The sequence below is a fragment of the Camarhynchus parvulus genome, chromosome 6, assembly GCF_901933205.1.
Source record: "Camarhynchus parvulus chromosome 6, STF_HiC, whole genome shotgun sequence".
NCBI classification, from domain to species: domain Eukaryota; kingdom Metazoa; phylum Chordata; class Aves; order Passeriformes; family Thraupidae; genus Camarhynchus; species Camarhynchus parvulus.
In genome coordinates this window covers 12,907,684-12,934,978 of record NC_044576.1, presented here as the reverse complement: position 1 = coordinate 12,934,978, position 27,295 = coordinate 12,907,684, and the positions used below count along the sequence as shown (strand labels likewise).

At 35.4% G+C, this 27,295-nt stretch overlaps 1 protein-coding gene across 12 annotated transcripts in view; it reads right to left on the bottom strand.

Annotated features, from left to right (window-relative positions):
* The window catches only part of KCNMA1 (potassium calcium-activated channel subfamily M alpha 1), a 402,729-nt gene that overhangs the window by 209,732 nt on the left and 165,702 nt on the right, over positions 1 to 27,295 (bottom strand). For all 12 annotated transcript variants that reach the window (XM_030950724.1, XM_030950723.1, XM_030950725.1 and 9 more), the window contains one exon: positions 15,018 to 15,079. In XM_030950724.1, coding sequence (XP_030806584.1) covers positions 15,018 to 15,079 — 62 coding nt within the window. The remainder of the gene's footprint in view (positions 1 to 15,017; positions 15,080 to 27,295) is intronic.

Below are 27,295 nucleotides of genomic sequence, written 5' to 3'. Positions count from 1 at the left end.
AATTTCCACTGGGAAAAAAGAAAAAAAATAAAAACCAACCTACATCTTCTGCATAAGGTATCTTTAATAACAAAAATTATCCCATTACCCCAAATGCTTCTTAAGCTCTTGGTTTAACAATAACAAATAATGCCTCAGCAACATTACCTCTTTTAATAATTTCTTGGGGAATGCTACAATCTCATACTAAATCTCATAATAAAACCATGATGCATATCTTTTTGTCCACTAAGTTATTGCTATGCTTTCTAAAACTGTATCACAATCTGCCAATATATTAAATTGTTGGAAAATTGAGATTATGAGTGACATGAGTATGAGCTGTACTGAGAATAAGTGAAAAAGAAGCAATCTCCATAAAAAGAAATTGTACCTGATAGGATTCCCCTCTATAAAGGGGAAATTATCTAAAGCTTGATAAGGAAATTAGAAAGGAAGAATTAGAAAGGTTGCTTACTCTGTTTTTAAATCACACACCCGGCCCCCACATTTATCATAGTGCAAATCTGTTTACATTTACAGTACTCCAAGAAGACATGGAGCAAAGTAAGAATTCAAGATGTCTTCAAAATACTTCACTTGGTGTAGTTACAATTTACCACAGTTTAGAATTAAAATTATGTAAAATATTTCCTAGAATAAGGATCTAACTAAATGCTGTTGAGTGGCTAATTGAAGAAGAGCTGTTCTTCTGGGACCCCCCCTCCTGACACTGAGCTGCCCTAACTTGTCACCTGTCCTGGGAAGTTCACCTTCAGCAAATGGCATCTTGCCTCTTTTGCACACACCAGTGTATGGGCCAGTGGTCACAGAGGACAGTTAAAAGCTGTAAGCAAATACATAAGTGACAGCCGTATTTGGGATAGGTATGAGGAGGTTCTTATTCACTCTTCTTATCGATGTACCTCATGTAAATTATACGTTCACACAAAGTCAATCTGTTGTAGATTACTCACTTGAATTCTGATTTTACCTAATTAATTTTGCAGATGAGATATGCCTGACATTGCTGGACCCAGGAAAACTTAAGTCTCTTGTTATTTGATAGAAAAAAGTAACATTACTCATTTTTCAAAAACCAAGAAGCTTCAGATAATCAAGGTCAGACTTTTTACTAATTCTAAAGTATGGTATGAGGCAGAGAGTAGAGGATGATTAAAAACAATGAAATCTCAGAAAGAGAAAACAAATCCCATCAAAATCACGTCCAAATTACTATTTTTGACAAAGAAAGCAAAGTCCAATCAAATGGTTGAAAAAGGGGAAAGATGGGAGACACAGTGCAACATGTGGCAGAATCAATAAACCTTGCAGTTTTTCAGGAAATACATGTTTGTCACAGACATTTCTCTCAAGCCATTCTTCAAGAGATGAAAAATCTCTTTTCTGTCCTACTTCCTACCATGTCATATACTGCAATATAGGAAGATATTAAGCTATAGAATCCGAAGGAGGGTAACAAAGATGGTGAAAGGCTCGAAGGGACACCATGTGAGGAGCAGCTGAGGTCCCTTGGTCTGTTCGGCCTGGACAAGAGAAATTGAGGACAGACCTCACTGCAGTCACAACTTCCTTGTGTGAGGAAAAGGAGGGGCAGGCACTGATCTCTGCTCTGTAGTGACAGTGACAGGATTTGAGGGAATGGCCTGAAACTGAGATGGGAGGTTTAGGTTGGATATCAGGAAATGGTTCTTCACCAGAGGGTGGCTGGAACAGCTCCCCAGGGCACAGGTCACAGCACCAGCCTGACAGAGCTCAAGCAGTGCTTGGACAAAGCTCTCAGGCACAGGGTGTGACTCTTGGGGACGATTCTGCGGAAGGCCAGGAGTCGAACTTGATCTTTGTGAGTTCCTTCCAAGTCAGCATTGTCTGAGATGCTGTGATGATTCTTTGTAAAGCAGTATTTCACATGAAAATAACTAGCCCTGCCAGATGGTGCTCTGTTACTTCACAGTATGCACGGCAAGATCTGAAATACTTTTATACTTCTTTTGAATTAATTTTCTTAGTAACAAAAATCAAGGAAGGTTCCAAAACATCTCCCCTCAACCCCCCAAAAAAGGCAATGCTTGATATGCATGCAGTGTCACGAGGAGGAATATAAAATTGACTCCCTACAGTTCCTTGGGAAGTCCCAGCCTGACTAACCAGAGGAAGAGAACTTTGGCTTCACTGACTCACATCAAGATGTTCCAGTGATATTTTTTTTTTGTTGTTATTCTCACTTTTAATCTAAACATTAAAAAACCCAAACCACAAGTCTTTCTGTATCAATATGAATTCATTTCCTAATTACTGCATACCTTTTTCCATGCTGTGCATTTTATCCAGCAAGATCAAACTATAGAAATAAATAAGTCTACTGCAAGCTCTCACTGCATTACAGAAACTAAGAGAAACAGGTTTTCCTGTTTCATACAAGTCATCACTGAATGTAACATGAGATACTGTAGATCATTGAATATAAACAGTATTGTTTGGAAAACTTTTGCCAAGTGGGTTGGTTTTTGAGGGATGGGTTTTTGGTTGTTGGGTTTTTTTTTTCCCCTCCAAACACTGTTGCTAAGACACAGGGTTGTGAACAGCGACAGGATATATTTTCCAGGACATAAATGGCAATGAGTCTATATTCCATTTAAACTACTGAATGCCTTAAGGAGGAGGGAGGTACTTGCATCTGCTTTCTGTCAACTTAATATTTTAAACAAAGATTTGTAGGATTAGTGGGCTTTGAAATGGAGTTAAAGGTTTTTTTTAATGCAGTGATACAGCCTGTAGATAGGTATAGTCGCACCAAAACACTAGTAAAATACAGATGGAATGAATATTTCTCAAAACAGACTAGAAAATGTAAATATTTAGAAAAATTGATGTAATGTGCATTTCTGTAGTAGACTTCAACCCCAAAACTTCAATTTATTTTTATCCTTTTATCCTTTCTTTTTACAGGCTTTTACAAGCAGTAACAAACTAATGCTACTGCTGTGAAAATATCCAGAAGAAAGAGAAACACACATTTTTTGTTCTATTCATCAAAGACTTTTTCTTAATATTCTATACATCACTGGAGCTGTGAGACAAACTGAGAGAACAAAGAGAATATCTGAGCCACTACAGAAAAGCACTGTGCAGATCTATGTGCACAGACTATTCAGATCAATTCCAGTTTAAAGAACCCATTTTCAGAATGGTTATTTCTACACAGACACACAAAAATACAGCATTATGCAATATATGCTAACCAGCACATATAATATGTGAGCATGAACACAGCTATCACTGAAGACAGGTTTCAGCAGTTGGAAAGAAATTAAATTCTGGGCATCAGTTCAAATAATATACAGCTTCTGCAATGTGAACTGAAGGAAAAGTTTTCTTCATGACTAATAGCATGATATACTTTTTGTATTGACTAAATGGGCAGCAGTAAAAGCAGAGAGCACTGCATTAATTTTACCTTTCATAAATAACTATCATGTGTTTTTCATAAATAGCCAGAGGAGAAAAAGAAAATGCAGGCATGCATTGAAATGAAGCACTCAAAAAATCATTGAAAATTTAATGTCCAGTAGTATCCAATATGAACTGCAAAATACTCAAACTGAAATGTTACATATAAAATAAAACTACCAAAGAGTTCAGGGAAAAAAAAACCCCAAAAACCTGCTACAATGGTTCAGTCTAAGACCTTGTACTATTTTACAAAACTGAAAATGAGCTTGTTAAATTAATACCAAAAAAGGGGCATTAGAATGTGATTTTAACATGTCTAGAAATAGCTCTACAAAACATTAGTGGAAATATCACTAACAGGAAAAAAAAGAGGTAAATGGAAGATAAAGCCAAAGATTTAGATTGAAAGCTAAGATACATTTTTAAAAGCAAGGTAAGTTAACCACCGCAAGTAGTTCTCCAGGCATATAGAAAACTTTTTATCACACCAAATCTTTAAAATTAAGTCTACATATCTTTCTGATCACAAGACATTTGTTTAAAGCACAGTACTGTATAAACTGTTCTATTGAGAAATGTGACAAAATTACCAGAATAGGCCCTTTGGCTTAAATTCCAGAACCAGTGGTATTTCACAATCTCATTTAGCCTTTTCCCCAGCCTACAACCACAGGAATTTAGAAAATAAACTATTTAAGAAATCCTTAACCTAAGATACCATAATGTCTTCACATGCATCAAAGAACTAAATGAATAAAGTGAATTATGTCCTAGTTTGATAATAGATAAGTAATCACCAAGAGTGGTTCAAGAGAAGTTTAATTTTTAGCTTTATTTCATCTTTATAAATTTCCAAATTCAATAACCAATAGAATCCATTTCAACTGATGTTTCCTTCATTTAGTATTCCCAATTAAAAGAATATCCCTGATACCCTGCTGCAATTTAATTTTAATTAAGGCAAACCAAGACAATCCTGAACCTACTTTCAGTCTTTTCTACTTTTGCTTGTATTCTACTCCCTTAATTTTATACAAAAGTTTTGCAATGCTTCAATCTACAGGAAAAGTGTAATACTGTAAAAATTTAATCTGACTTCATACTGAGACTAGTAATCTGGCCGATACTAAGAATAGTATTTTTATTTATTGACTTTGGTACAAGTCTATGAGTCCTATTTCTCACCTGAATTTCATCATATCAATAAAATGCAAGTCATTGACATCAAATTTCAAATGTAAGGTGGGAAAAATTTGAGCTTAAAATTATCAAAGAGCTTTACAAGAATTTAAGTATTAGAGTTACTCAGAAAGATTATTTGCAGTGATGAATGGATATTTTGTAAATAATAGTATACTGACTGTTGACACCAGTATCTACTTCTGGTTTTTAAAATCTAAGTCACCCATGAGTGTTGTGACTAATATGACTGAACAGCAAACCAGCCATCAGTTATCTGAGTTCAGATACATTATGTCACCTTTTACTCAGAATTAATACTGTTTAGCAGTATGAATATATATAATATCAAAAGATACTTCATATAATCCATATAATGTTACTCTTAGAATTTCATTTTTATTACAGGAATGGATAGAAACTGAGCTACCTTGGTTGAAAAATTATATTTTTCAGCAGAGATGGAGTATAATTAAGTCAAATTTAAATAATTACATGAAAATTGAAAATCACTTTGTTTTGAGCAAATATTAGGCTCAAATGATGACAAATGAAAAGGCTAAAAATGGTAACATATGGCTGATGCAGTATCTTTTAGGGCTATTAGCATCAGACTTACATTTCTTAAAGAGTCTTACAGAATCACAGTCTCCAGCAAACTCATGCCATTTCCTGAATTGTAAGGATTGATTATGGATGTAGAGCTTGCATAAAATACACTATTTCTAATGCTTATCAAAGTACAAAACCTGTGAGAAAAGCAAATCTTCAAATGTCTAAGAAAAATCATTGCAGCAATAGGGTTTTGTGCATATAATTGTTCCACTCAAGGGGCTGGCCCCCAGTTTCAAGGCCAAATAATTCCCATCAGTAGCAGATGAATAAATACACCACAAGCTAAAAATCTTGCTAAAGAACAACCTACTCCACTCCCTGTAATGGCACTAGATTTGATAAGAGTCATAAATCTTTATGAATGTTAAAGTGAGCAAGGTCTACTACAATGCCACAAATTGCCATTTTAATATTAATCACATTTGTATTTAATAGTTTCTCCTACTGAGGCTTGTACAGGTTACTCTATCACATGTACCTGGTGCTGAACACAGCTGATTGCTTATCACTGTTCTCGTGCAGCACCATTTCTGTACCTCACTAATAAAAGATAACAATATTGTAATGCTCCATTACAAATTTTCTGCTATACACAGTAATTAGACCCTTCAATTCCCTTTGTGATGCTGGTTTTCTGTCAGACTTTTGAGGATTAAAAAAAAAAAACAAAAAAAAGGAGCAGGGGGTGGCACAGAAGAAAGGTGAGATAGTGATGTTTGCTACATTGCACCAGGGATCTATAAAGGACTCAAAATGCTCACAAAGAACAGGGAAGGAGGAAAGCCTGCAGGTATTCATGTTCATCTATATGGGATTTCCCTTTTCTTTTTTTCAGTATTGTTGGATTCCAGCTCTGGTATTTACTGAAGAGAGTGAGCTCTTTTCCTCCTGGTTGCTTAATTAACATGGCACAGTTGGCCCTGTGACTCTGTCAGAAATGACACATGCGTCAAAAGTGGAATGGGTGTCCTTGCTGCAAGGAATTCTATTTTTAAGCAGAAATGACTCATCAACTACTGGGGTGTCCCAAAAGCTACAATTTGTCAAGCTGTCAGGAGAAAAGGGAGCGGAAAAAAAAAGCAAAAGAGGTCACATCTTTATTTGTATCTGTAGCTTAAAAAGCAGAGGGGAAAGGCTGATTATACGTTTAACTCCACTCTATAAAGCAATCTTCTATGCAAGCCATGTTTTGATAACAGCATTATGGTCTGGTATTTTTAAAACCTCCGCTGAGTTATCTCCTCTTCTAGATTATATAGATTTGGGAATTTGTCCAGTGCTAAGGAAGAATGCTTCTAGATCAGTGTGCACAACTAATCTGGCTACAGGGAAAGAAAGCATGGGACAAAATATTTGCAGATGCATTGTCAGATGCTTTGGGATGAAACAAAAAATGCAGACATTCATTTGAAAAGCAGGAAGAAAAGTAAAGAAATATTCTAACATGTAAATTAATTATACACTGGTGGAGTTTTTGAAAGAATTTGAATTGTAATTTAAGAGTATGTTCCCGTAGCAATACTGGAAACACATCAAGCAACATGGTATGAGTTTATGAAAACAGAGAAGTGAAACTGAGCAGGCCATAAATGTGATTTATACAGTTTCCTTACACAAACTGACCTTCAAATTATTGTGTAGGTGGTGAAAACCAACACGGGGCAGGTTTCCTGAGAACTTGTTTGCAGTGAAAGTTACCAGAACCTAAGCTATTAAATCTAAGCAAATAAATCCTAATCTAAATATTTTTTATCCATATTTCTTAAGTCAGATCCAAGTCATTATCCAAAAAATGCATCTGTAAGCATAACAGTGTCAATAAGCTTATTTTATTGATGCTCTAGAAACAGTAAATTATTATTCAGAGAGAACAATAATTAGTAAATTGTAATTCACGCCAGCAAGCAAGCGTGGGCTTCAGATGCTGCATAACATGTCGTGCTGCAACAAAAATATAATTTTCAAAATAAATATAAATTTAAAAGACTAGCAAACCACAGGAATGAGAAACTGAGATGTTCTATTACAACTAGTTTTTATCCATAGTCATGGGTAGAATTTTTAAAAGTACATTGATTCTGGGGTTTTTAGGTAACAGACACAACTTTTAACACTCTGGTTTCACTGGACTCAGAAACTTGAGTTCATGCAGAGATATGAATTGCATATGGTGTCAAAACTAACGCAAGTTTTATGCAAGCAGGGCAGCAGAGGATAAACTCCTGAACTTAAAACATCGTTTAGAAGTATGGTTTTCTAAACATGCCTGATTATGCCTGACAGCTGCCTTCAGGTGAACCTCCAGGTGAAAGACCTTACTCTTGCACAAATCAAACTTTGAGATCCTGCCCTACAGAAGCTAATGGAATTTAGAGCAGATGGGAATAATCTTCCCAAAACAGAACTAGAAATCAATGAAGACTGCCAGGAATCAACTAGAAGCAGCTGTCAATTTGCAGTTCTTTTTCAGCCTGATGTTTAACCTGATGCCTTTGGATTTCTCAGTACACACAAGCAGAAGCAACTCATTGGAAAAGAAAGATGCAGTTTGGCACAGAGGAGGGTTGAATACCAGTGTTATTCAAATGTCCTTTAACAACAGGCACTTGTTTGGAGAAAACTTGCCAGGTGAGACAAAGATCTGCTACAGCCTTTGTCAAGCCTTGCCCACTTGAAGGAGTTAGGTATGCCACATGAAGCACAACAGCATACAAAACCAAACCACCTCTCAGCAGAGAGAAAATAATTTGATTCACAAGCATATTATAACATCCATGTCCAAACATACAGGTTTAAATTTAATTTCTTGCTAACAGCTCCAGAACAAGCAGTAAACTCACTTGCCATAAATGCCACTTATCATAAAGTGTCAGAACGGACTTGGAACACAGTAGGGGGAAAAAGAATTTTCTACCTCGTGGTACTACATATTTTCTGTATTTTCTAATTATTTTCAGATAAGAAATAAAATGCTAGCATCTAACATGAAATTCTCAGAAACATTCATGTATGTCTACACACAGCTTCCAGATTTAAAAAAAAAAAAAAAATCCCCAAAACACTCACAGACCAGTCACACTAAATGACCAAAGTGTTACCTAAGTAATTGTGGCTTTGAGCTGCAAAGCAACATGTTATGAAAAAAAAGTCTGCCCTGAGCTAGGATCACACAACTTCTCTGGGCTTGGATCCATTTGCCTTCTGAGAGTCTCTGAGTTTATAATAATATCAGTAAGAAACTTTCTTACAAATGATGAAGGTTTTAAATGCTCACTTTTTCTCCATGGCAGTTTAGTCAAAAAAATATTCCTGTAAGACGGAAATTGTATAGACACCCTTGACATTCCTGCAGACTTAGATCTTCAGAGCAACAATATGGTCTTAATTTTCTTCTAGCCTGCCAGGCTACATAGTCAGCTTTACATTGCAGATGACATAATAATCAGATATTCCAACATCCTACCAACCAAAACATCACCAAGTATAACTTGTACAAGCCAAATACCAGTCATGCAGGAAATTCCATGATCATCCTATGGTCATCCTCTTTTCCAATATTTCCCCACTGTCACAGCTATCAAACTTTCCTTAAGTTCCAAACTAAATTTGCAAAGTCTCAAATTATATAGATTTTATCATTTCTCCAAACACCATAGAGAGGATGATTACCATTCCAATTCCCTACTGGAACAGTGCCATGTCTGCCCTCCCTATTCCACAGGGTGTGACATTTTAGTGTAAAATCCTGCTTCTTTGAAAAAGCCTTGTAATATAAATATAGCTAACAAGTTATTCAAATTAGACAACACCTAAGTCAAACCTCCATTTCTGATTAATTTCCTCCATTCATTCTTCAAAGAGAGAAACTTGAGAGAGCAGCACGTCTTACTCTCCTAAGAAGTGCTGTCTTAAAAATGTGCCAGTGCAGATTTTTGCCTAGACTGAAATCAGATTTCTGCCAATTAACTAGAAACTGGAGAAGGAAAAACTAATGACTACATGTTTAAAAAAAAAAACATTAGTACATTCTGCCTAACCCTTAAAAAAGAAGGATCTGATTCCTGAAATACAGTACTCTCATCTAAGAGATGACAAGAATTTAAACCATATAAGAATTTGCTTATGAAAAAGTGAGAACGTAGCTATTTAATGATCAAACTCTTAAGCCTGCTATGTTCAGTATAAACACATTAATTTAAGTGACAGATATTTACTCAAAGGCCTATCTAGCAACATTTTCATACAAATAAAGTCAGTAAATATCACGGCACAAAGTTTTGCTATTTCAGATTACTGACTTATTTGAGGAACAATAAAATTATACAAACTTGAACTTCAGTGATTCCTCTAGCACGGCATGCAACTGGCTGCAGCTGGAAAGCAGCTTTGCAGAAAATGACCTGAGTCAAGAAGTTCACTCTAAGCCACCCATGGGCTCCTGCAGTAAAGAAGGTCAGCAGCATTTTCCAGGCTGCTTTAGGAAATGTGTCTCCAGCATGAAGACATAGGCACAGGGGAGTGAGACCGGTGAAAGGCACAAAGATGTTAAAGAACTGGAGCCCTGTCATATGAGGAGGGCTGAGAGACTCTTCTGTCCGACAAAGGCTCAAACAATCTTACCAACACCTATAAACACTTGAAGGAGCCTCCTTCAGGTATTAAGAAAAGAGAGCCAAACTCTACTCAATGGTAGTTAGCGGCAGTTACTGAGATCTTTTACAAGGCCCAACATTTCAGAAAAGTAATCCCATTGGAATTTATCTCATTGTCAAGATTGTGCATCACAATTACTAAGTATTTCTGTAGAACACCAAGGGATAAAAACAATACCCAAAAATTTCCCCAAAGTTTGATTTGCCAATTATTATGAAATAACTCTATTTTTGTTTGCCATTTTATCATTCACAGTGTTGCTCATTTAATTCATTTGCAACAATTCATTTTCATTATTTAGCAAACACAAACTACTGGCATTGATTAACAGAAACTTCATTACAGTGGTTTGACTAGAGAACTCACAATATTTCCATATTGCCTAACCAGAGATTCTGTACCATGAGCAAAAATCAGTGTAATCCAATGTTATTTCATTAACGTGATAAACACATACAGAGGAATTTCCTTTATTCATTATTTTAATCTCCTAAATAGATTGGAGGAGTTGTTCAGGTAGTGTTATACAAATTTTATCTGCATATAATTTGCCAAACTCAAGCTCTCTGAGAATGAATGCAAACACTGAGCTAAGAGACTGACAGTACATAAATCATGCATCTAATTTTTCAATATGCCACACTACATCCAGATTTTCTTAATAATTCAAGACAACACACGATTGGTGGTTAAGGGACAATGTCTAACAACAAAACTAGCAGACATATAATCATACCTAATCCCTTTGTCCTAGAGGGCAAGTGCACAGTAACACATGGACAATCATTACCAGGTGGTTTTTTCCCTCCACTGTGGCCTGTTTCTTTTGGTTTTTGCCTTATAATAATCATATCACTGCTGTTGCTGGATTTGACTCATAATTAACACCATCTGTGCCTAACAAAGACCTTCAATCATCCCGGTATTCAGTTGCCTGCAGAGGCCACGCATTGAGCTGCTCACCCACCTGGCTTCCACTGCAGCATGCTAATGAAAGCAATAATCTTAGCTATGGACACTTTCCCAGGAAAATTTGCAGACCAGTGAAGAAAATTAAAGTTCATTGTCACAAATAAGGCTTTCTTCTGGAAATCACTTTTCAATTAAAGCAATGATGGTGTACACTCAGCACTGACTACAAGCACTGTAAAGATGAAATTAAAATACTTATGACCAAAAATCTTATTTAATGATGTATCAGTTTAAAGGGTACAGACTGAGGCTTTATGAACATAAATTTTGTGATTTGCTGAGAATCAGCAGTAGGAACAACTGAAGTTTCAATTCTGTTATAACACTAAAAGCCATGTTACTTCAAAACAAATACTCACAAGAAATTCACTTATATATTTAAGCTAAATTTTCTTTGAATTGGAAAATTATGCCTATCTCTCAATTTGACAAGCGAGCAGTTAATAAAACTAAGGGGAATTAAAAGTTTCTTTTTCACTTTTTATGTAAAAAAGAAGTGAAGAGAACACATATTTCCTTCAGCATGTAACAAAAATTATCAGCTCACAGAAACTGATGCAGTGCTAACACAATTAAAATTAGCAAAATATTAAAATTTTACAATGCCACCAGCTTCAAGGTACTGTGGTGGACTCCCCTCTCAAGAATGCAGGGAACAATACTGTTTTAATCTACTTGCCAAAACACAGACCACCGTAATTTTAGCCATTTCAGCAATGGTAAACATAATCTAACAGCATTTCGTTGAACCAAATCCCAGAATTTTAAGTCAATTTCTACATCTCTTACTCATGCATCACAAAAAACTATATATATATTAACTCTACTGTGTACTTAGTATGAAGGAATACTCCTGTACCCACTTAGTGTGGATTAACGAGTGTACTAAAGCAAACTTTATAAACATAATTAAAATACTTTTGCATGAGTAGATTTCACTATAAGCAGGAAGGTTTGAAACAAAGTTTAGTACACTTTAAGTCCTACTTACTTATCTCCTCAAATATGAAGATTGAAAGGCTATGTAAAATCTGTGCACACCCAAAATACTGGTAAATACATACTTGGGAGTACAGAACTATGAACTGCACAGGATGCCCTCAGCAAAATGATACAGCATAGCCCTAAACTGGTTACTTGAGGAAAAAAAAACTCAATCTTTTACTTTTCTAGGTCTTGCAAATTGAAAAGAAATAATACATTTGGAAAAACAAACTGTAACCTGAAACTATAATAAAATCAAAGCTCAAACTGAACTTTTTGTATGAACTGATTTCTGATCCTATTAGACTCATCTTCATTTTTTATATGTCAGGCCAATGAGATCCACTTAAAATTCAGATGTAGCATTGTTGATTTACAAATTAAATTAAAATTGCTGTTTCCTTGAAGAGCCATGAAACCGAGAAGACATCATCAAAAATGTTCTGCAGATTATTCCAGTTAATATGGAAAAGCTTAGGGACTTGTAATGAAAATGAGACTGGTATCTAAAACCACTTGAGTGCTTATGTTTACACAGACTTACTGAACTATTCAGATGAACTTCATACCTCAGACATGTCTGTAAAAGGGGTAACACAGACTACACAAATGAAAAAGATGTGAATTCCCCTGGGCAGTAACACTGTATCTGTAATAAATTTGAATTAATCATCCTCACGAGGCTTGCAGTATTTTTGTAGATTTTGCTGAGCAAAATCAAATGTCTCTCAGAAGACAAAACACAGAAGCAGTAGGAAACAAGCAGGAAAGCCAAACACAGTACACTACCACAACTTAGCCTCAAATGTTCCCACAAGAGAATTCATAAGGACTTGAAACAACGTGCTGCTTTGAGGGGGAAAAAAAAATATTTCTAGTAAGACTTTCCAAGAGAATTTGCTAATGACACTTTTCTCCTTGTGCTGTCACACAGGAAACTTCTCAAACAAAATATATAGATTTCCAATGCATCCTTCCTTCCTAATTTATTCCCATGCAGCAGCAAGAAACCAGCACGAATCCTCCAAAACAAGAAATCAGGCTTTTCATGTTGCAATGTTTTGGTATGCAAGTTCTAGTATAGTATCTCTGACATGTTTCCAGCTAAATTGCTACTGAACAAGTAGACAAAATCACCTAGGTTGGAATCTTCAAGTCTAACTGTTAGCATAGGTAAGACAGACTTGCTTCACCCTAAATAATAAAGACAACAGCCAAAAAATGAACTCAAAGGCACCAGAGGAGATAGAAAAAGCACAAGAAAACTGTTTTCCTCGAGGGAATTACAATCCTTTCAAAAAGTCATCCACATACAAAATAATTTGACCAAATGCATGCACTTGCAGATCTTAAATACACATAACACTGTATTTGATTCTGCATTGCTGAAATGGGTGTCAGGTCAGTAGAATAAAATTAAGCAGAACTTTTCCCTTTGGGGATATATATGGGGTATTTCTAACATTAATTAATCCACTAAGCATTTACCAAAAAAAAAAAAACCAAACAACTAAACCAAACAACCAAAAAAAAAACAAAAAAACCAACAAAAAACACCACAGAAAAGACCAAGATGCGTGTAGAACTAAAGAAGGGTAAGAGGGGAGAAAGGAGGAGAAACTGAAGAAAAAGTGTGCAAGTACATTATAGCACAGTATGCTAACGTCAGGTTCCTGAATTTAAACTGCAGCACGAGTTAAACGCTGACTGAAAAGCAAGAGAAATGCCCAGTTAAAACACTTGTTGATCAAGCAATCAATAAGCTGGTAGTAGTACATGGATTGGGTGGCCCAAAGAAAGCTCAAATCTCCCATGTTGTCAGCTTTGCTCTTCTTGAGGAAAACAATGAAAGACTCAAAAATGCAGTGCCAAAAATTCATCATATATTCCATTAGTTTCACAAAAAACAATTAACCTGACACATAGCTGTAGTTGATCTGATGTTGAAACATCAGTAAAAACAGGTTTTAATCTATTCCACATTTTTGACCTGGAAATATCAGGTATCTAGAAGCTTTGCCACTTTGCTTTAAAAAGTTTTGCAGAAGTCTTCAGAAAGGGACCACTTTACATACTTCAGTGGTGAGATATTAAGGAAAAATTGCTAGAATTAACAGAAACACTCATTGCAATGTTAAGAAGGAAAATCAATTGTCCTCACTTCAAGGGAGTTCAAGACAGAACTTGACTTTTCCCACCACATGGCTCCTCTCCAGAAAGAAAACCTCTGCTTTACTTATTTGCATTATACTTGACACATCTATGGCTTCAAACTCGCACAATACAGAGCTGGCATCCACATATCCAAGAATGTCTGCTGCCACCACCTTCCTAAATATCAGGACGTACAGATGTCAAAAGTGGAATGTCTGATTTTCTGAGTCACAAAATGACTGTTTTAGAACATTACTACTATCATTACAGACAGTAAGCAGGCTCACATGGACTGACTCTGGCGTACAATCTTAACAGCTGCAGTAACGGAAAACCTTAAACTAGCTCAGAGAAAGCATGAGCATGTCATCATAGAGCTTTAAATTGCTATTGATTCTTCAGAACCACCATCCAGCCTGATGAAACTTTCTACTGCCTGGCCAAAAGCACAACACTGTATGATAATATCAGAGTAAACCTAAAAAATACTGAGATGCTTTGCAGATCATTAGTAGTTCACCTTATCGTGGTAGAAACCTATCATGCTCAGAAACTGCAAATACAGAGATGCTCAGACTGTCTACGCAGAGGTTTTCAGAAGTGTTCTTGTCAGTCTCCCCAGATGCTTTTTTCGTCCTCCAAACAGCAATTTTCTGACAAATATTTTTAGCCTGTATTTCTTATCCTAGTCTTGATTTTGAAAGAAAGATTCTACACATGTGTAATGAATATAAAAACAGTAATTTTGCAATAGTATGTATAATCTCAATACACAAAAGTAGTTTTCCTCTCCATTCTACAGATCCAATGTGACTGTGTTCAATTTAGTTTATGTAATTTTTTTTTCCCCATTCTTGAGTTATTTTTGTAGAACCTTTGCTATTACAGAGCTCTTAGCACTCAGGTGATGAGACCAAGCACTGATTTGAAGTAGATGAATGGAGAAATTCAGAGATGTATAATTGCTGCAGGAAAGGAGAGAAAGGAAAATGTACTCAAATACTCACTTTGATGAATCTATGAAGTATATTACAAGAGCACCAATACTAAGAGCGAAGACTAAGACAACCTACAAAAGAAAAGAAAAGAGTAATTATTTAACAGCATTAACCATTTATTCTTTTACGTACAAAAAAAAGGACAACAAAAATAAATCATAAGCTAGTTTAATTTCAGCTCTGATTTTCTTTAGAAAATTAGTCCTACTCGAGCTTCAAACATTATATATTATCATGGAATGCTCTCTTGCATTAAAAAGAGACAAAAAATCTGGCTTTACCAGACCTATTCTTTAAGATTGCTCATTGGTACATAAACCAAGAGTGACCAAACTTCCATTTATATACATGGCTGTGAAACCCGCAGGAAAAGTGTAAGAACCCACTCATGTCCATAGAGACTACAGTGAACTTTCAAACAGTTTAAAGCAAAACTTGATGCAGCACATCATGACAGTTATGACTTTTGTTGACAGTCTTAACATTTAAAGCTACAGATGAGTACTGGAATAAAAACATCTTGATTCAATACAGGCTTCAGACTTCTTTCTGAAGCTGCTGTATTATGAACAAGCCTGACTGAGGATCACAGTGCAAGGAGGGGACACACGAGGTTTTCATTCTATGTAGACTTTCTGAAACAGTGTAGACATTCCTCTGTTCCCACCTATCAACCAAGACAGCATCTGAAGCAAGGTATAATAACTATGACATAACCAAACTCTGAAGTTCTGCATGGTCAATATCAAACATGTACATACCTTCCAATAAAATAGTCATTAATGTATGAATATTACATAATTGTAATATTAACTAATTGTTAAAATAACCATTCAACTGAAAGCTTAAATGATTTTTCCTTACTTTTATATCCTGCTGACCATAATATTTTTTACTTTGTGAATGTCTAAAATAGAATATTTTGCCTGAGTACAAGTATCTGTTGTCTTGTCTGATGCATTATCACCTCAACCAGTGAGATCTGTCCATCAAATTCAAGAATCAAAGCATGAAATTCATTGAAACAACATTTTTACTACCTAAGTCTAATATATGTGTTAACATCTAGAGTTTTAATCTTCTTTCATTGCGTACAGGTGTTGCAAGGGGAAATAAGCTATTAAATGCTATCAACTTGTAGTAGTCTCACCATCACAAGAAATTATAGTGGTGAATAGAACTTGTGGATGTTATCTGACAATATACCCCAAATTATGATTAGAAGCGATCCCAAGGCCCATTTTTCTCTGAATTAAGATAGTGGGAATCACATTATTATGCACACTCTGCCCTACCTGTTGGAATATTCCAAGCTAGATACAATCATGGTTTCAATCTGAATCAAATCTGCTCCATTATTTATTATCAATCCATTTCAAGGAAAGTCTGCATTTTTTAAAAAACAAAATTTTAAAGAGTGCTAAGTGTTCTGAGAACACAGAGCTTACAATTTTGGCAAAAATTTTGCTTTTTCCCAAACCAGTTTTAAACACACCTATTCACTTTCAAATAATTTAAAGTCAAGTATTAGTGGTAATGTTTTACCCTGCATTCTGTGGAATCATTTCTATAGTAACAGCACCCTCAAAGCCACTATTAAATATAGGTATCTCTTAAAAAAAAAGAAAGAAAACGGCAATAAAAAAAACAATAAAAAGCAAACAATCTATAAATAACAGAAGAAAGAAAAGAAGAAAAAAACAACCATAAAAAAGCCACAGGACAAAAGAGATTTACCCTACAGCAGGCATTTTGGGTTGCAGAATGCTGAGATGGCCACTTAATGCTGGAAATTAAATTTTAAAAACTAAGATTGTAATCCATTTGGGACTCTATAAATACTCTTCTTATTCATTCAGGTTTCACAAAGCACACAAGGGCTTTGTAAAACTTTTATTTCCCTTTTCACATAGCAAGTCTTGAGTTACAACTTTCAGTCATTGCCTCCTACCCAAAGGATTCCTGTAGAGCAAACCCAGCAAAACACTGTATCAGCCTTGCATTTCAGTTATAGCCAATCCTTTGTTAATCATCACTCTGCTGCCTAAATATTATAGAGATTCTGGGTGAGACCTCCCAAAACACTTAAGGCTTTCAAGTGTTCTCTGACAGTTCATTTAACTGCCACTAAAATGCCAAAATATATAAGTATATATATACACACCTGATTTTACATCAAGGCTTATTTTCTCTTCTATTGCCTCGAAACACATACCTAACATGATACATAATGTCTTAAAGAACCACAGAAAGGGTATCAGAAGAGAATGGAACATTAAACTCCATTTCTTTTTCCTGCTAGCAGAGAAACATTTTCCTTTGCTAAGTGACAGAGGAGTTGAGCTGAAATTGAAATCAAGTGTGTGGGAAAAGCAGATCTTGAACCAATTAGGCTAAAGTTATACTTAAGTAAAAAAACTAAAGAAATAGATTTTAACAAACCCCAAACTTTTGTATGCTATATGATAATGTCTCAGATGTAAGTTTTTGTATTCCCATTTAAAGAGTGCAGTGTAACCTGGTTATTCAGACCCAGGATGACAATTACTGAGTTTGCTCTAGTGTTCCCTAGATTGCCAGGGGAGATAATATCTGTTTTAGAGACCTTGCTAGGCTAGAGGGGTGTCACAAACATAGACCCATTCCCCAAATTCACAGCAACTAAAATCTGAGGGAGGGAAAAGCACATATGTATGTGGATTACTGCCTTTCTTGTTAACTAGGCCATGGCAAGAAGTTCGCTTCCTTTGTTTATTATTTCAATGTGTTTGCCAAAACACTGCAATTGCTACACATCTATTATAACCCTCCTTTACAGAAGGAAAGAATCCTTTAATTTATAATAGCTCACTGTTTGTGTAAGATTGAGAAATGTGAACTAATTTGCTAACAGCTATACTGACTAAGCACTTACTGACAAATTAAAAATAAACACCAATCTGATTAAAGAGGGGGAAATACATGGAATAGGTGCTGCATATCTCTAAATCTTCCATAAAAAAAGGAACAGAAAAAATCCAGCCCCAAATTTAAACAAAAGTGTAGAATGCCCTTTTGAGGCAAGAGTCAGAGAAACTGCAGATAAAATCCATCTAAGGAAAACTAAAAATGGTTTGACCGATTCCAAGATGCTCTAGAAGAGCTTTGACTGCAGTCAAAATTTAGGCATCCATAATAGATACAAAAAGAAAAAAGAGAAATAAAAAAAGGGGAGTTTTAATAGGGGGTACCAGCATAATAATACTGCAGGCAAGCACCAAGCACTCTGAGAAACACTGTCTCAAATAAACTCAGGCCCCAGCCTATGTAACAAAGGCATAATCCAAGGGGTGGCACTGTTCCCCCTACAACTCCAAAACTGCATTATTGAAGAAAAAAAGGAAAGCAAGAAGGCTGGTTCACTAGACAGGAGGGCTACAGTTATTAATGAAGAGACTCTAGAGCAGGAACTTCAGACTCTCATACCTTGTAACACTTGAACATTCTGTGAAAGTTGAAACAGAACTCTTTGAAGTTTCAAAGGCAAATTCTTGCTTATACAAGATTAAATTATCCAAACATAATTAATACAAAATAGCATAGAACTCAAGAGGCAAAGCAGAAAATCAAAAAGGAATAATCATCTCTTTTTATTTTCCTCCAAAATTAAGTATTAAAATAGGAAGTATGCAGTGGGAAAAAAAAAAAAAAAAAAAAAAAACCAAAATCTTTCAGAAATCTGTAACCCCTAACACCACAGGGCATCAGAGAGTTCTTATTTTCTCTGACAACAATCTCTTCTGTACTGTTCTTCAAAAATGTTTCTTTCAAACTCTTATTCTATGGTTAAATAATTCTAGCCAAAGGCTACTGTAATCCTTAGAATACACTAGGCTTTTAGTTACTAATATTTTTTGAAATTTACTTGGTTTTCATTTCTACATTCACACAGTAAATTCTGTTAATAAGATACTCAGTTTTATAAACTATGATCTTAAAATAAAATTCCACTTGTTTTTATATTTATAATTAGTTATGGAGAACACTAATTAGTTCCTGTATACCTAAAGCTAAAACCTCAATGATCCGTTAAACTTTTGTTACACGAATGTTTGCACTACTAAAATGTGAATAGCCTGTTTTGATGTAACCTGGATGAAAATTCTCATACCTTAAATATAAACCCCAAATGTCCTTTAACCATCAAATAAGAAATCAATTGTAGTTCTTTTATAGACAGAATTTGCTTATCCAGATTTGTTAGGAAAGAAAACCATAAAAATCCAAGGACCCACCTGCTTCAAAGTTACATTTCAGGAGTTAGCAATTACTTCTAGCTTGGCAATCCCAGCATTACTTTGCAGACTCTAGGAGATGTACCCACATCTCTGCAATTTAACAAAAGTAAGACCTTCTTGACCATAGAAGATCCAGAGTATCTTCCCTAAAATTGCCAACTCTTAGTCACTGAGTTAACTTAATTGCTACGTCAGATACTTAATTGCTAACTCTTAGTTACTAAATCTTTGTTTTGAGCTTGAAGCAATTAAAACACTAAATCCAAACTTTGCAATTTTTATAGCCACATTAAAAACTCTTCAGGAACCCAGACTTGAAAATCTTTTACAAGATTTTACATGCAAGTCATTTCCCTTCAGTTTCATTTTATGATTTTGCTTTTTGTTTACCACTACTACACAAAAAGGAGTTAACTAAAAAGTTCATCAGCTATTAAATTTTACAGTAACTAATTTAGCCATCAGCACACAATAAAAACAGTACTGTAAATTTGGCAGCTTTACAAGATTTTTTGCTATATAAATTTTCCCCTCGAGCAAAGCTCATATAGGCTTACACTTTCCAAGACAAGTCTGAGTTTATCCAAAAGAGGAGGTGAAGGGGAGTGAGAAATGACTACCTGATAAAACAGTGGGCAGTAAATTCTCAGTAAACTTCTGTCAGAAAATTCATAGCAAGGATTTAATTTTAAAACCAAAAAGCATCAAAGTAGTCCAGCATGAGCTCTGATTGATGACCATGAGTAATCAGAATTCTTGGTTATTGTCCTTAGTCCTACTATTCCTGTGATGTGTGACTTCAGTATATTACTTGACCTCTCCAGGCTCTCAATTCTGCCTCTTGCTTGCAGTTGGCAGGAATACACCATGTCAACTCATTAGGGCAACCACTCCCTTCACTACAGGTGTTTGCAGTGGATCTCACACAGCTGAGACCTCTCCTGAGGCCACAGCAATCACCAAGACCCCAAACAGGACATGGCATCAGCGGCAGCAACTGCCTATGACAGCAAAGGGGCTTTGTGTATTAAAGGGTTTTATTTAAGTAGAAAGGTGTCAGTAACTCTATGATAAACTTTTTGCCAATTTTTCTGGAACTATATTTTTGGTACCATTAAGTTATGACCCAGTATAATAAGGTATTAATTTATTACTAAAACTAAAATTCTGTGCTTATGGTAAATATATCTTTTAAAATACTGTTCATATGTAATGAATCTCTTTTTACAGACTTGAATAATATTGATAAGAAATACAGAAACAACATTATTTCTGGGACAGAAAACATATAAGAGCAAACAGAGAAGAGTTAACAAAAAAAAAATTTGCACATATTTAGTTTCCAAATATTGAATTTATGCATCAGAGCAGTAAAGAGGACCCTTATATACTTTTCCACACACAGTTCCAATCTGATTTGAGGAAAGATTTTTTAAAAGCATTTTTGCTGTCATCTGTTCTGTACATGCTTCAATATATGTTAGTATTTCAGCTTCATTTTGCTTTCTTGATACAGATTGGGGTTTTTCTCAACTTTCTACTGACATATTGACAATAAAATGAAAATTTCTGTTAAATCCATAATGTGAAAAGACTGAGATTTTCTAATTAGTGAAAAAACACAAGACAAAAATCCCATCTGTTAAAGGTGCTCTGGAGCTTGAAGTTAATTAGGTTTGCTGGGAGAGTGCCTGGCAATACGACCAATTAAAATACATGCAACTTTTCCAATTCAGTATCATTAGTCAAAAAAATAGCAGTACCTTCTATCAAAATGTGCGACTTTTTGAAGCTAAGTGGATGGCATTATATGTCTGTAAATATCTGCACATTTGAAGGGCTTTTCTGCTCACCAGCCTAAAAGGTTTTTCTTCCTGATTACCTAGCAGTCACCCAAATTAAGGTCAAATTCACTCTTTGTACACTGGTAGAAGAATAGCTCTCACAGATTTCCAGTGGGTGCGTGACTGGCTCTACAACCCCGCTGAGCAGAAGTGTTTTGTTGGTGACCATCACCCACCAACTACTGGGGATGTCAACGCTCCTCTTTCCAGGCTCGTCACTGTCCCACTGCGGATAAGGGCTGCCAATAAGCATACTTGTGTTAGGCATGTTGTTTTAGAGAAACCAGTGATGAACCGTCAACCAGATCCTGCAAAATGAAAACCAAACAGCTCAACTGCAGAATTGGGCAAAGGCCAAAGAACCCAGGGAAGGGTCCCCTGTCACACCCCGCACTGCACCAGAGCAGCACTCGTAATGGTGGCTGATAAAGGGGGTTTATCTCCACATGAAGAACTGGAACCAGATAACTTCAGCTCGAACTTTGTTCTAACAATACTTTGGCCAACCTCTGGCTAAACAAAGTGATCGAGGGGAGATGAAGCAGCAAGCTGCACTTTTTAGTATAGTGCCTACACAAAAAAAAAAACTCCACCTGTGCATGGAACATCTTGGAAAACACAAAAGTGCACTAATTCCTGGACAGAATAAAAGACAAGATATTACCCCAAAATCACAATCATATTCTTTATAATTAATTTATAAACTAATCTAACTATATAATGGTGCAACATCTGGGAAATTGATCAACTTAAATCAAATAAATATATTTACCAGTAAAATGTAATGCAGCAATTTGCCAACACACCTCTGTATCTGGAATATTGCAATACAGAACTGAAAAATCAATAAAGTATAAAAAAAGGGAAAATAGTGGAAAACATGGTCTTTTTGAATTAAGCGATTATCTATTTCTTAATTAGTATTTGTTCAAAAAATAAAAAACATTTAATAATAGTAATAAAAATTTTAAAAACATAAAACCAAACAAAACCACAAAAACTAATTTCCCAGTTCTTGTCCATACTCCTCATCATTTACCATTCACAGTTTTGTAAGTGACAACAAAATAGGAGAGCATCCAAGAAACAGTCAAAGAAAATACAAAACAGAAAACAAAGAATAGTGGTAAAAATAGCAGAAAAGAATAATACATTAGAGTAAACAAAATGCTGTGTCTTTAAAATGCTAAAATCAGAAAGATGTCTCTGAAGTAAAGGGTTTGAGGTAAGGAAACCACTCAAACAAGTTCTCAAGAAAACAATGCAGTGCAAAATGTGGACCTTCTGAGAATTTAGGCCTCTTCCTCCAATTCACAGTGCATTTGTACAATATTATACATATTAACAGTACTGTTAAAGGGAGTTCAAGCTTTACTGCCATGCCATAAGAAACTACTGAGAGGAAGTACATTTCTTTGTGAACGCAGCACTTTAAGGATGAAATTTAATGAAATTATTTACCTTATACATTTAAAATTGATACTAGATTGTATGGCAGACAAAAGGAATCCTCACATTCCTCAGTTATTTTGACATTAGTCTGACATGCAACCTACAGAACAGACAGTCATGCCAATAAATGCTCAAAGAAGAAATAGAGAAAGAGGTTACTCCTCCTTACTAAGGTTTTATAATTGAATAAATTGGTAAATTTTCAGATTTTGTGTTACTCAGATTTTCTGCTACTATTTCTCAATTTTCAAATAGCAGAACTCCACAAACACAGAAACAAGTAACCTCCCATTTGAACTGTTTAGGTTCTTAGTCACCAGAACTCACACATACAGCAAAGCTAGATACAGCTGTGCACGTATTTGAAAAACTGCAAGCTCTTGGCTTCAGTACAGCCTAGTAAATTTTCATTCAAGAAAAAGACTGAATCAAGAATGCTGAAATCATTCAGCATACGACAGAGCATTTGAATGCTTGTCAAAGAATGTACTTTAAAACATTATGAAAACAAGACAGAAGGGAAAAGACTCACTGCTAAACGCATCTGACAGGCTGCAAAAGGGGTTTGCTGCTGCAGTACTAACATCACAGCTCTCATCCTCCATGTACCACTACCTAATGTGGGTTTTCTCTTAAACCTTTCGTAATATAATGTAATAAATGTAATTTAGCACTTCCATTTCCAGACCAAATACAGAGTATAACAATTTCTGATACTTCCAAATATGTTGGTCAACTTCTACTGTAAGTCTAGAAAAATCCATAACTGTTTCATAGACTTCTAAAGGGAGGTAGCCATCAACATGACTTTTTTAATAAGGACCACTAAATCTCCAGCCATTCACGTGAGGATTTTCAGGAGCTCACTGCTCCTCAAGTCATGTTCTCTGCTCAGCAATTTGGCACAGCTTAATGTCAACAATATTAGAAGCTTTCTGTGACAATTAGCAGGGATATCAAACACAGGACCATCAATGAGGAAAACGATCGAAAAGAAACTATGTGATGTAGGAAGGGGGGAAAGTTGGCGATAGACCTAAAGACCACAGTATTTCTGAAAGTCACCTTTTTAAGCATCTTTTTCCTCTTTTTTCCCTGCCATTGTTTGTCCTTCAGTCATTTTGCCAAATTTGATAGCTTTGACTGATAGCTACAGGAAAATCTCTCTCATACCAATCTGCTTTGAAGATGAAAAAATTGACTTTTTATCATTACGAATAAATCTAAGCCTACTTAATCATCCAGCTATACATGAGAATTCATGAATACAAAAAGCTGCCTTTAATTAGTGTACAAAAGAAAACTATAGAGAGCAAGTCTGAGGATTGTAAATTGTAGCACTTACTAAATTTTAGTCATTTTAGTAATTTAGTCTGAAGGAGTCTGATAGTTCTAAACAAAGGCATAAACCTCAATAGTTTTACAGAGGCTATGTCAAAACATAATTCTTATCAGACCTCTCAATTTCCAACAGCAACAAAAAAAGAGACAATGTGAGCTCTTCTGGTTTTTAGACTAATTTGAACTGAAAAGCCTGCCAATTAATTATTTGATACAGTCATTGATCATGAGATGTGAGTTCTCCACATAATTAGAAAATAAAATTTAGCAATTTTAAGGGAGCGGCTAAACCTAAAGAAGACTGTTCAGGGTTGTGATCTTGGTTTATGGGTAAGCATTCACTCACAGTAAGAAAGCCATTTTCAGTGGGCTTTGGAATAACATGGAACAAATGTTCATACAGTTGTTTCTGCAACGTGAAAAATCATGAATGCATATTTTCCTTTTATCTTAGGTAAAATCTGCATAAGCATAGTTATATGAGACTATAGGTCAAATCTTAATTCACAAGACTGCACTGATATGCAGACCTTGATATTTCAGAGAAAGACAAGGAGGCCTTTGATGCCATCAATTACAGGCACTGATGATTTCCATACTGTAATTGTCAAGGTGATGGCATGTTGTGAATATTGTTAATCTGGAATTATGATTCAACATTATCTACCAAATGATAGGAAATTTACATGAGGTATGAAATTAAATCAGTGATTTACAACTATCACTAAAGACCAATGCAGAAAACAAATGATGCAGCAAGCAAAAGTAAAAGCTATTTTACACAACAAACCTTTTCTTGCAGTGGATGTTTTTTCTCAGTGGTAGGATGGAAAGACTACTTTCTCTGTTAGGATGCAAAGACTGATTTATTCAGCCAACCTGCTCCCTGCATTTTCTGTTTTGCTATGTAGTTATAATTTTAAAACTGAAAGCTTTATTGTGAGCCTTTCTCTATGTGGCCAGAGGCTTGCAGAATCACAGCCTTATATAGTACCCTTACTTTTAAAAAAATACAGCAGTGACCACTAAATAATGCCTTGAAACCAACTGTTACTCAGCGGACTTCTTCTATTGCTAGTGACAATATCATCAGGTCCTTTAAGTTTCACCCTCTGGTGTCATGGCTTTTGTTATTCTTTTTATAGAACATGAAGAGTTTAATTTAAAAAAAAACCAACAAACAATGTTCTCAAAGTCCTCCTCTCCTCTGGGCCCACAGTCTTCGCATCTTTATCTGGCTTTGCTAGCCTATAGTATTTTGATGTTCACTCTCTAGTCTCCTGGTGTATACACAAACTAAAGTGAAAAATGTACATAACTGAAGTGCACTGCTATTCCTTTTTCACAGCAAAAAAGAGAAACTGTTATTAGTCTGATCTCAGAGCAAAGTGTTCTCAGTACATGAACAGCATTTGCTCATGTTGACATAGACTGAAAGTATGAGGATTTTACCATCTTAGTTTCATTTATTCTGTATTTGTTCACATGCACAAAATACTGTCTCTAGCACACTGATGAAAAGCCCATACTTTCATCTTTTTTTACAATAAAAAACATTTTAGTGGACAAAAGCTCCTGCCTTCAATTCAAGCTCCTGAAGCTTCTTCACTGTGATGCAGAACTCAAAGGAGACTCTGAAATATTACTTTCAAGAACACTCTGAAATAGTAGTGGAAACCACAAGAATTGATGGATTTTTGCATATTTTAAGCTCAGACTGTCCATGGGAGTTTAGGATCTCCATTGCTATAAAACTCCCTAGGGTTTGCATGACCTGGTTGTGGTAGCAGGGCAGGGGGGCTGCAGGGGGGAATTCTGAGAAGCTGCTGGAGGTTTCCCTACGCTCAGCACTGCTGTTGCTAAGGCTGAGCCCATCAGTGATGGTGGGGGCTCTGTGGAGGCTGTGTCAGGGAAAGGGCAGGAAGCAAAGCACAGACAGACCTAAACAAGAAGGAAAATAATATACACAGCATACACATTCACTTCTATTGAACTCTAAAATCGCGCATATTAAATTCACCTGTTGATAGCATGCACATTTTCTTCACACTATCTCTTTCACACCATGTGGACTGACATAGTTGAAAAGTAGGCCATGCAAGTTTTGCATGAATACTGTAGTTCAAAAATTGTTCTGGCAAATTGCTCAAAGAGCCAGGTTTTTCTCTGCTAGTTCTTGTGCAGGAAGATGTGTTTTGAATCTGGGACCTATATGTCTGAACTTCTATTGGAAGACCACAATTAAGATTGATTGTATGAAAACTGAACCTGTTCTGAAAACATACAAACATTTTTAAAAAATAGTAGCTTCATAGTTATTTTGAATTCTTCTGCTCATCGTATGTGTGAGTAAAATTCACTTCAAAGTCCTACTTTGAGTCATGAACTTAAGAGAACCTGGATTGTCTTTTTTCCTGCACCAAATCAAACTCAATTTGAACCAACAACTGACACTCAGCCATCTTCATTATCCTATTTTTCACTGTGATGACGAATTCAAGCTCTTTAATGATCTATCACAGCTAATATGCATTAGTCAGCGTTTAATGTCACTGCAATAAAGTTGCCTAAACCATGAACTTAAGAGCTCCTTTAGTTGCAATTTCATGGACTGAGTTTTATAATACATCCACATGTTTGAGGTTTTTTCACCATATAGAAGCAACTTACCATTTAAAACCAATCAGTCAAAACAAATACTTATTAATCAAAAACCTTCTTTTTTTCAGCTAAATTATATTGCATTTTTTCATTGATTATTGTATGGGTTTCTTGAGTTTTATATGATTTCTTGGATTTCTAATTTGGTAAGGCCTGTAGAGCTGAATAATATGACAATATTAAATATAAGACAGATACAGTCAATGTTTTAAATTTGAATGTCAAATATTATGGAAATCAGTGTCAAAATAAGACGCTGAGATATCTTAACAGATTAAGCTCTGGTACACTCGGCCTAACTGGTATACACAGAGAGCAAAAAATGACATTTAACAACACTTGTAACAATTGAAAAATGAATAAAAAGTATTTCCCTTTGTACGCTATTTTTTTCCATTTAGGAATAAAGACAACTTATTGGCATCATTCAGTTCTGAAAGCTTACTTAAACCTCAGTTAAAGGCAAATTTTACAACAGGAAAGTATTGTGCCTTTGCATTCATCAATTTGATAAACTGTTCCATGCAGTAAGTTTTTCTTTTAAAACCTACTTTTGGCACAACCAAAGTTATGTAACCTGTATGAATTTTTCTGTATTATTTGGAATAAAAAAGAATGTCAAAGTGTTATTTCAACCATTTCAAAAATATCTTTGAAATTTTCTTTTATTTCAGAAACTTTTTGTATTCTAACAGATAAATGTTACTTGATG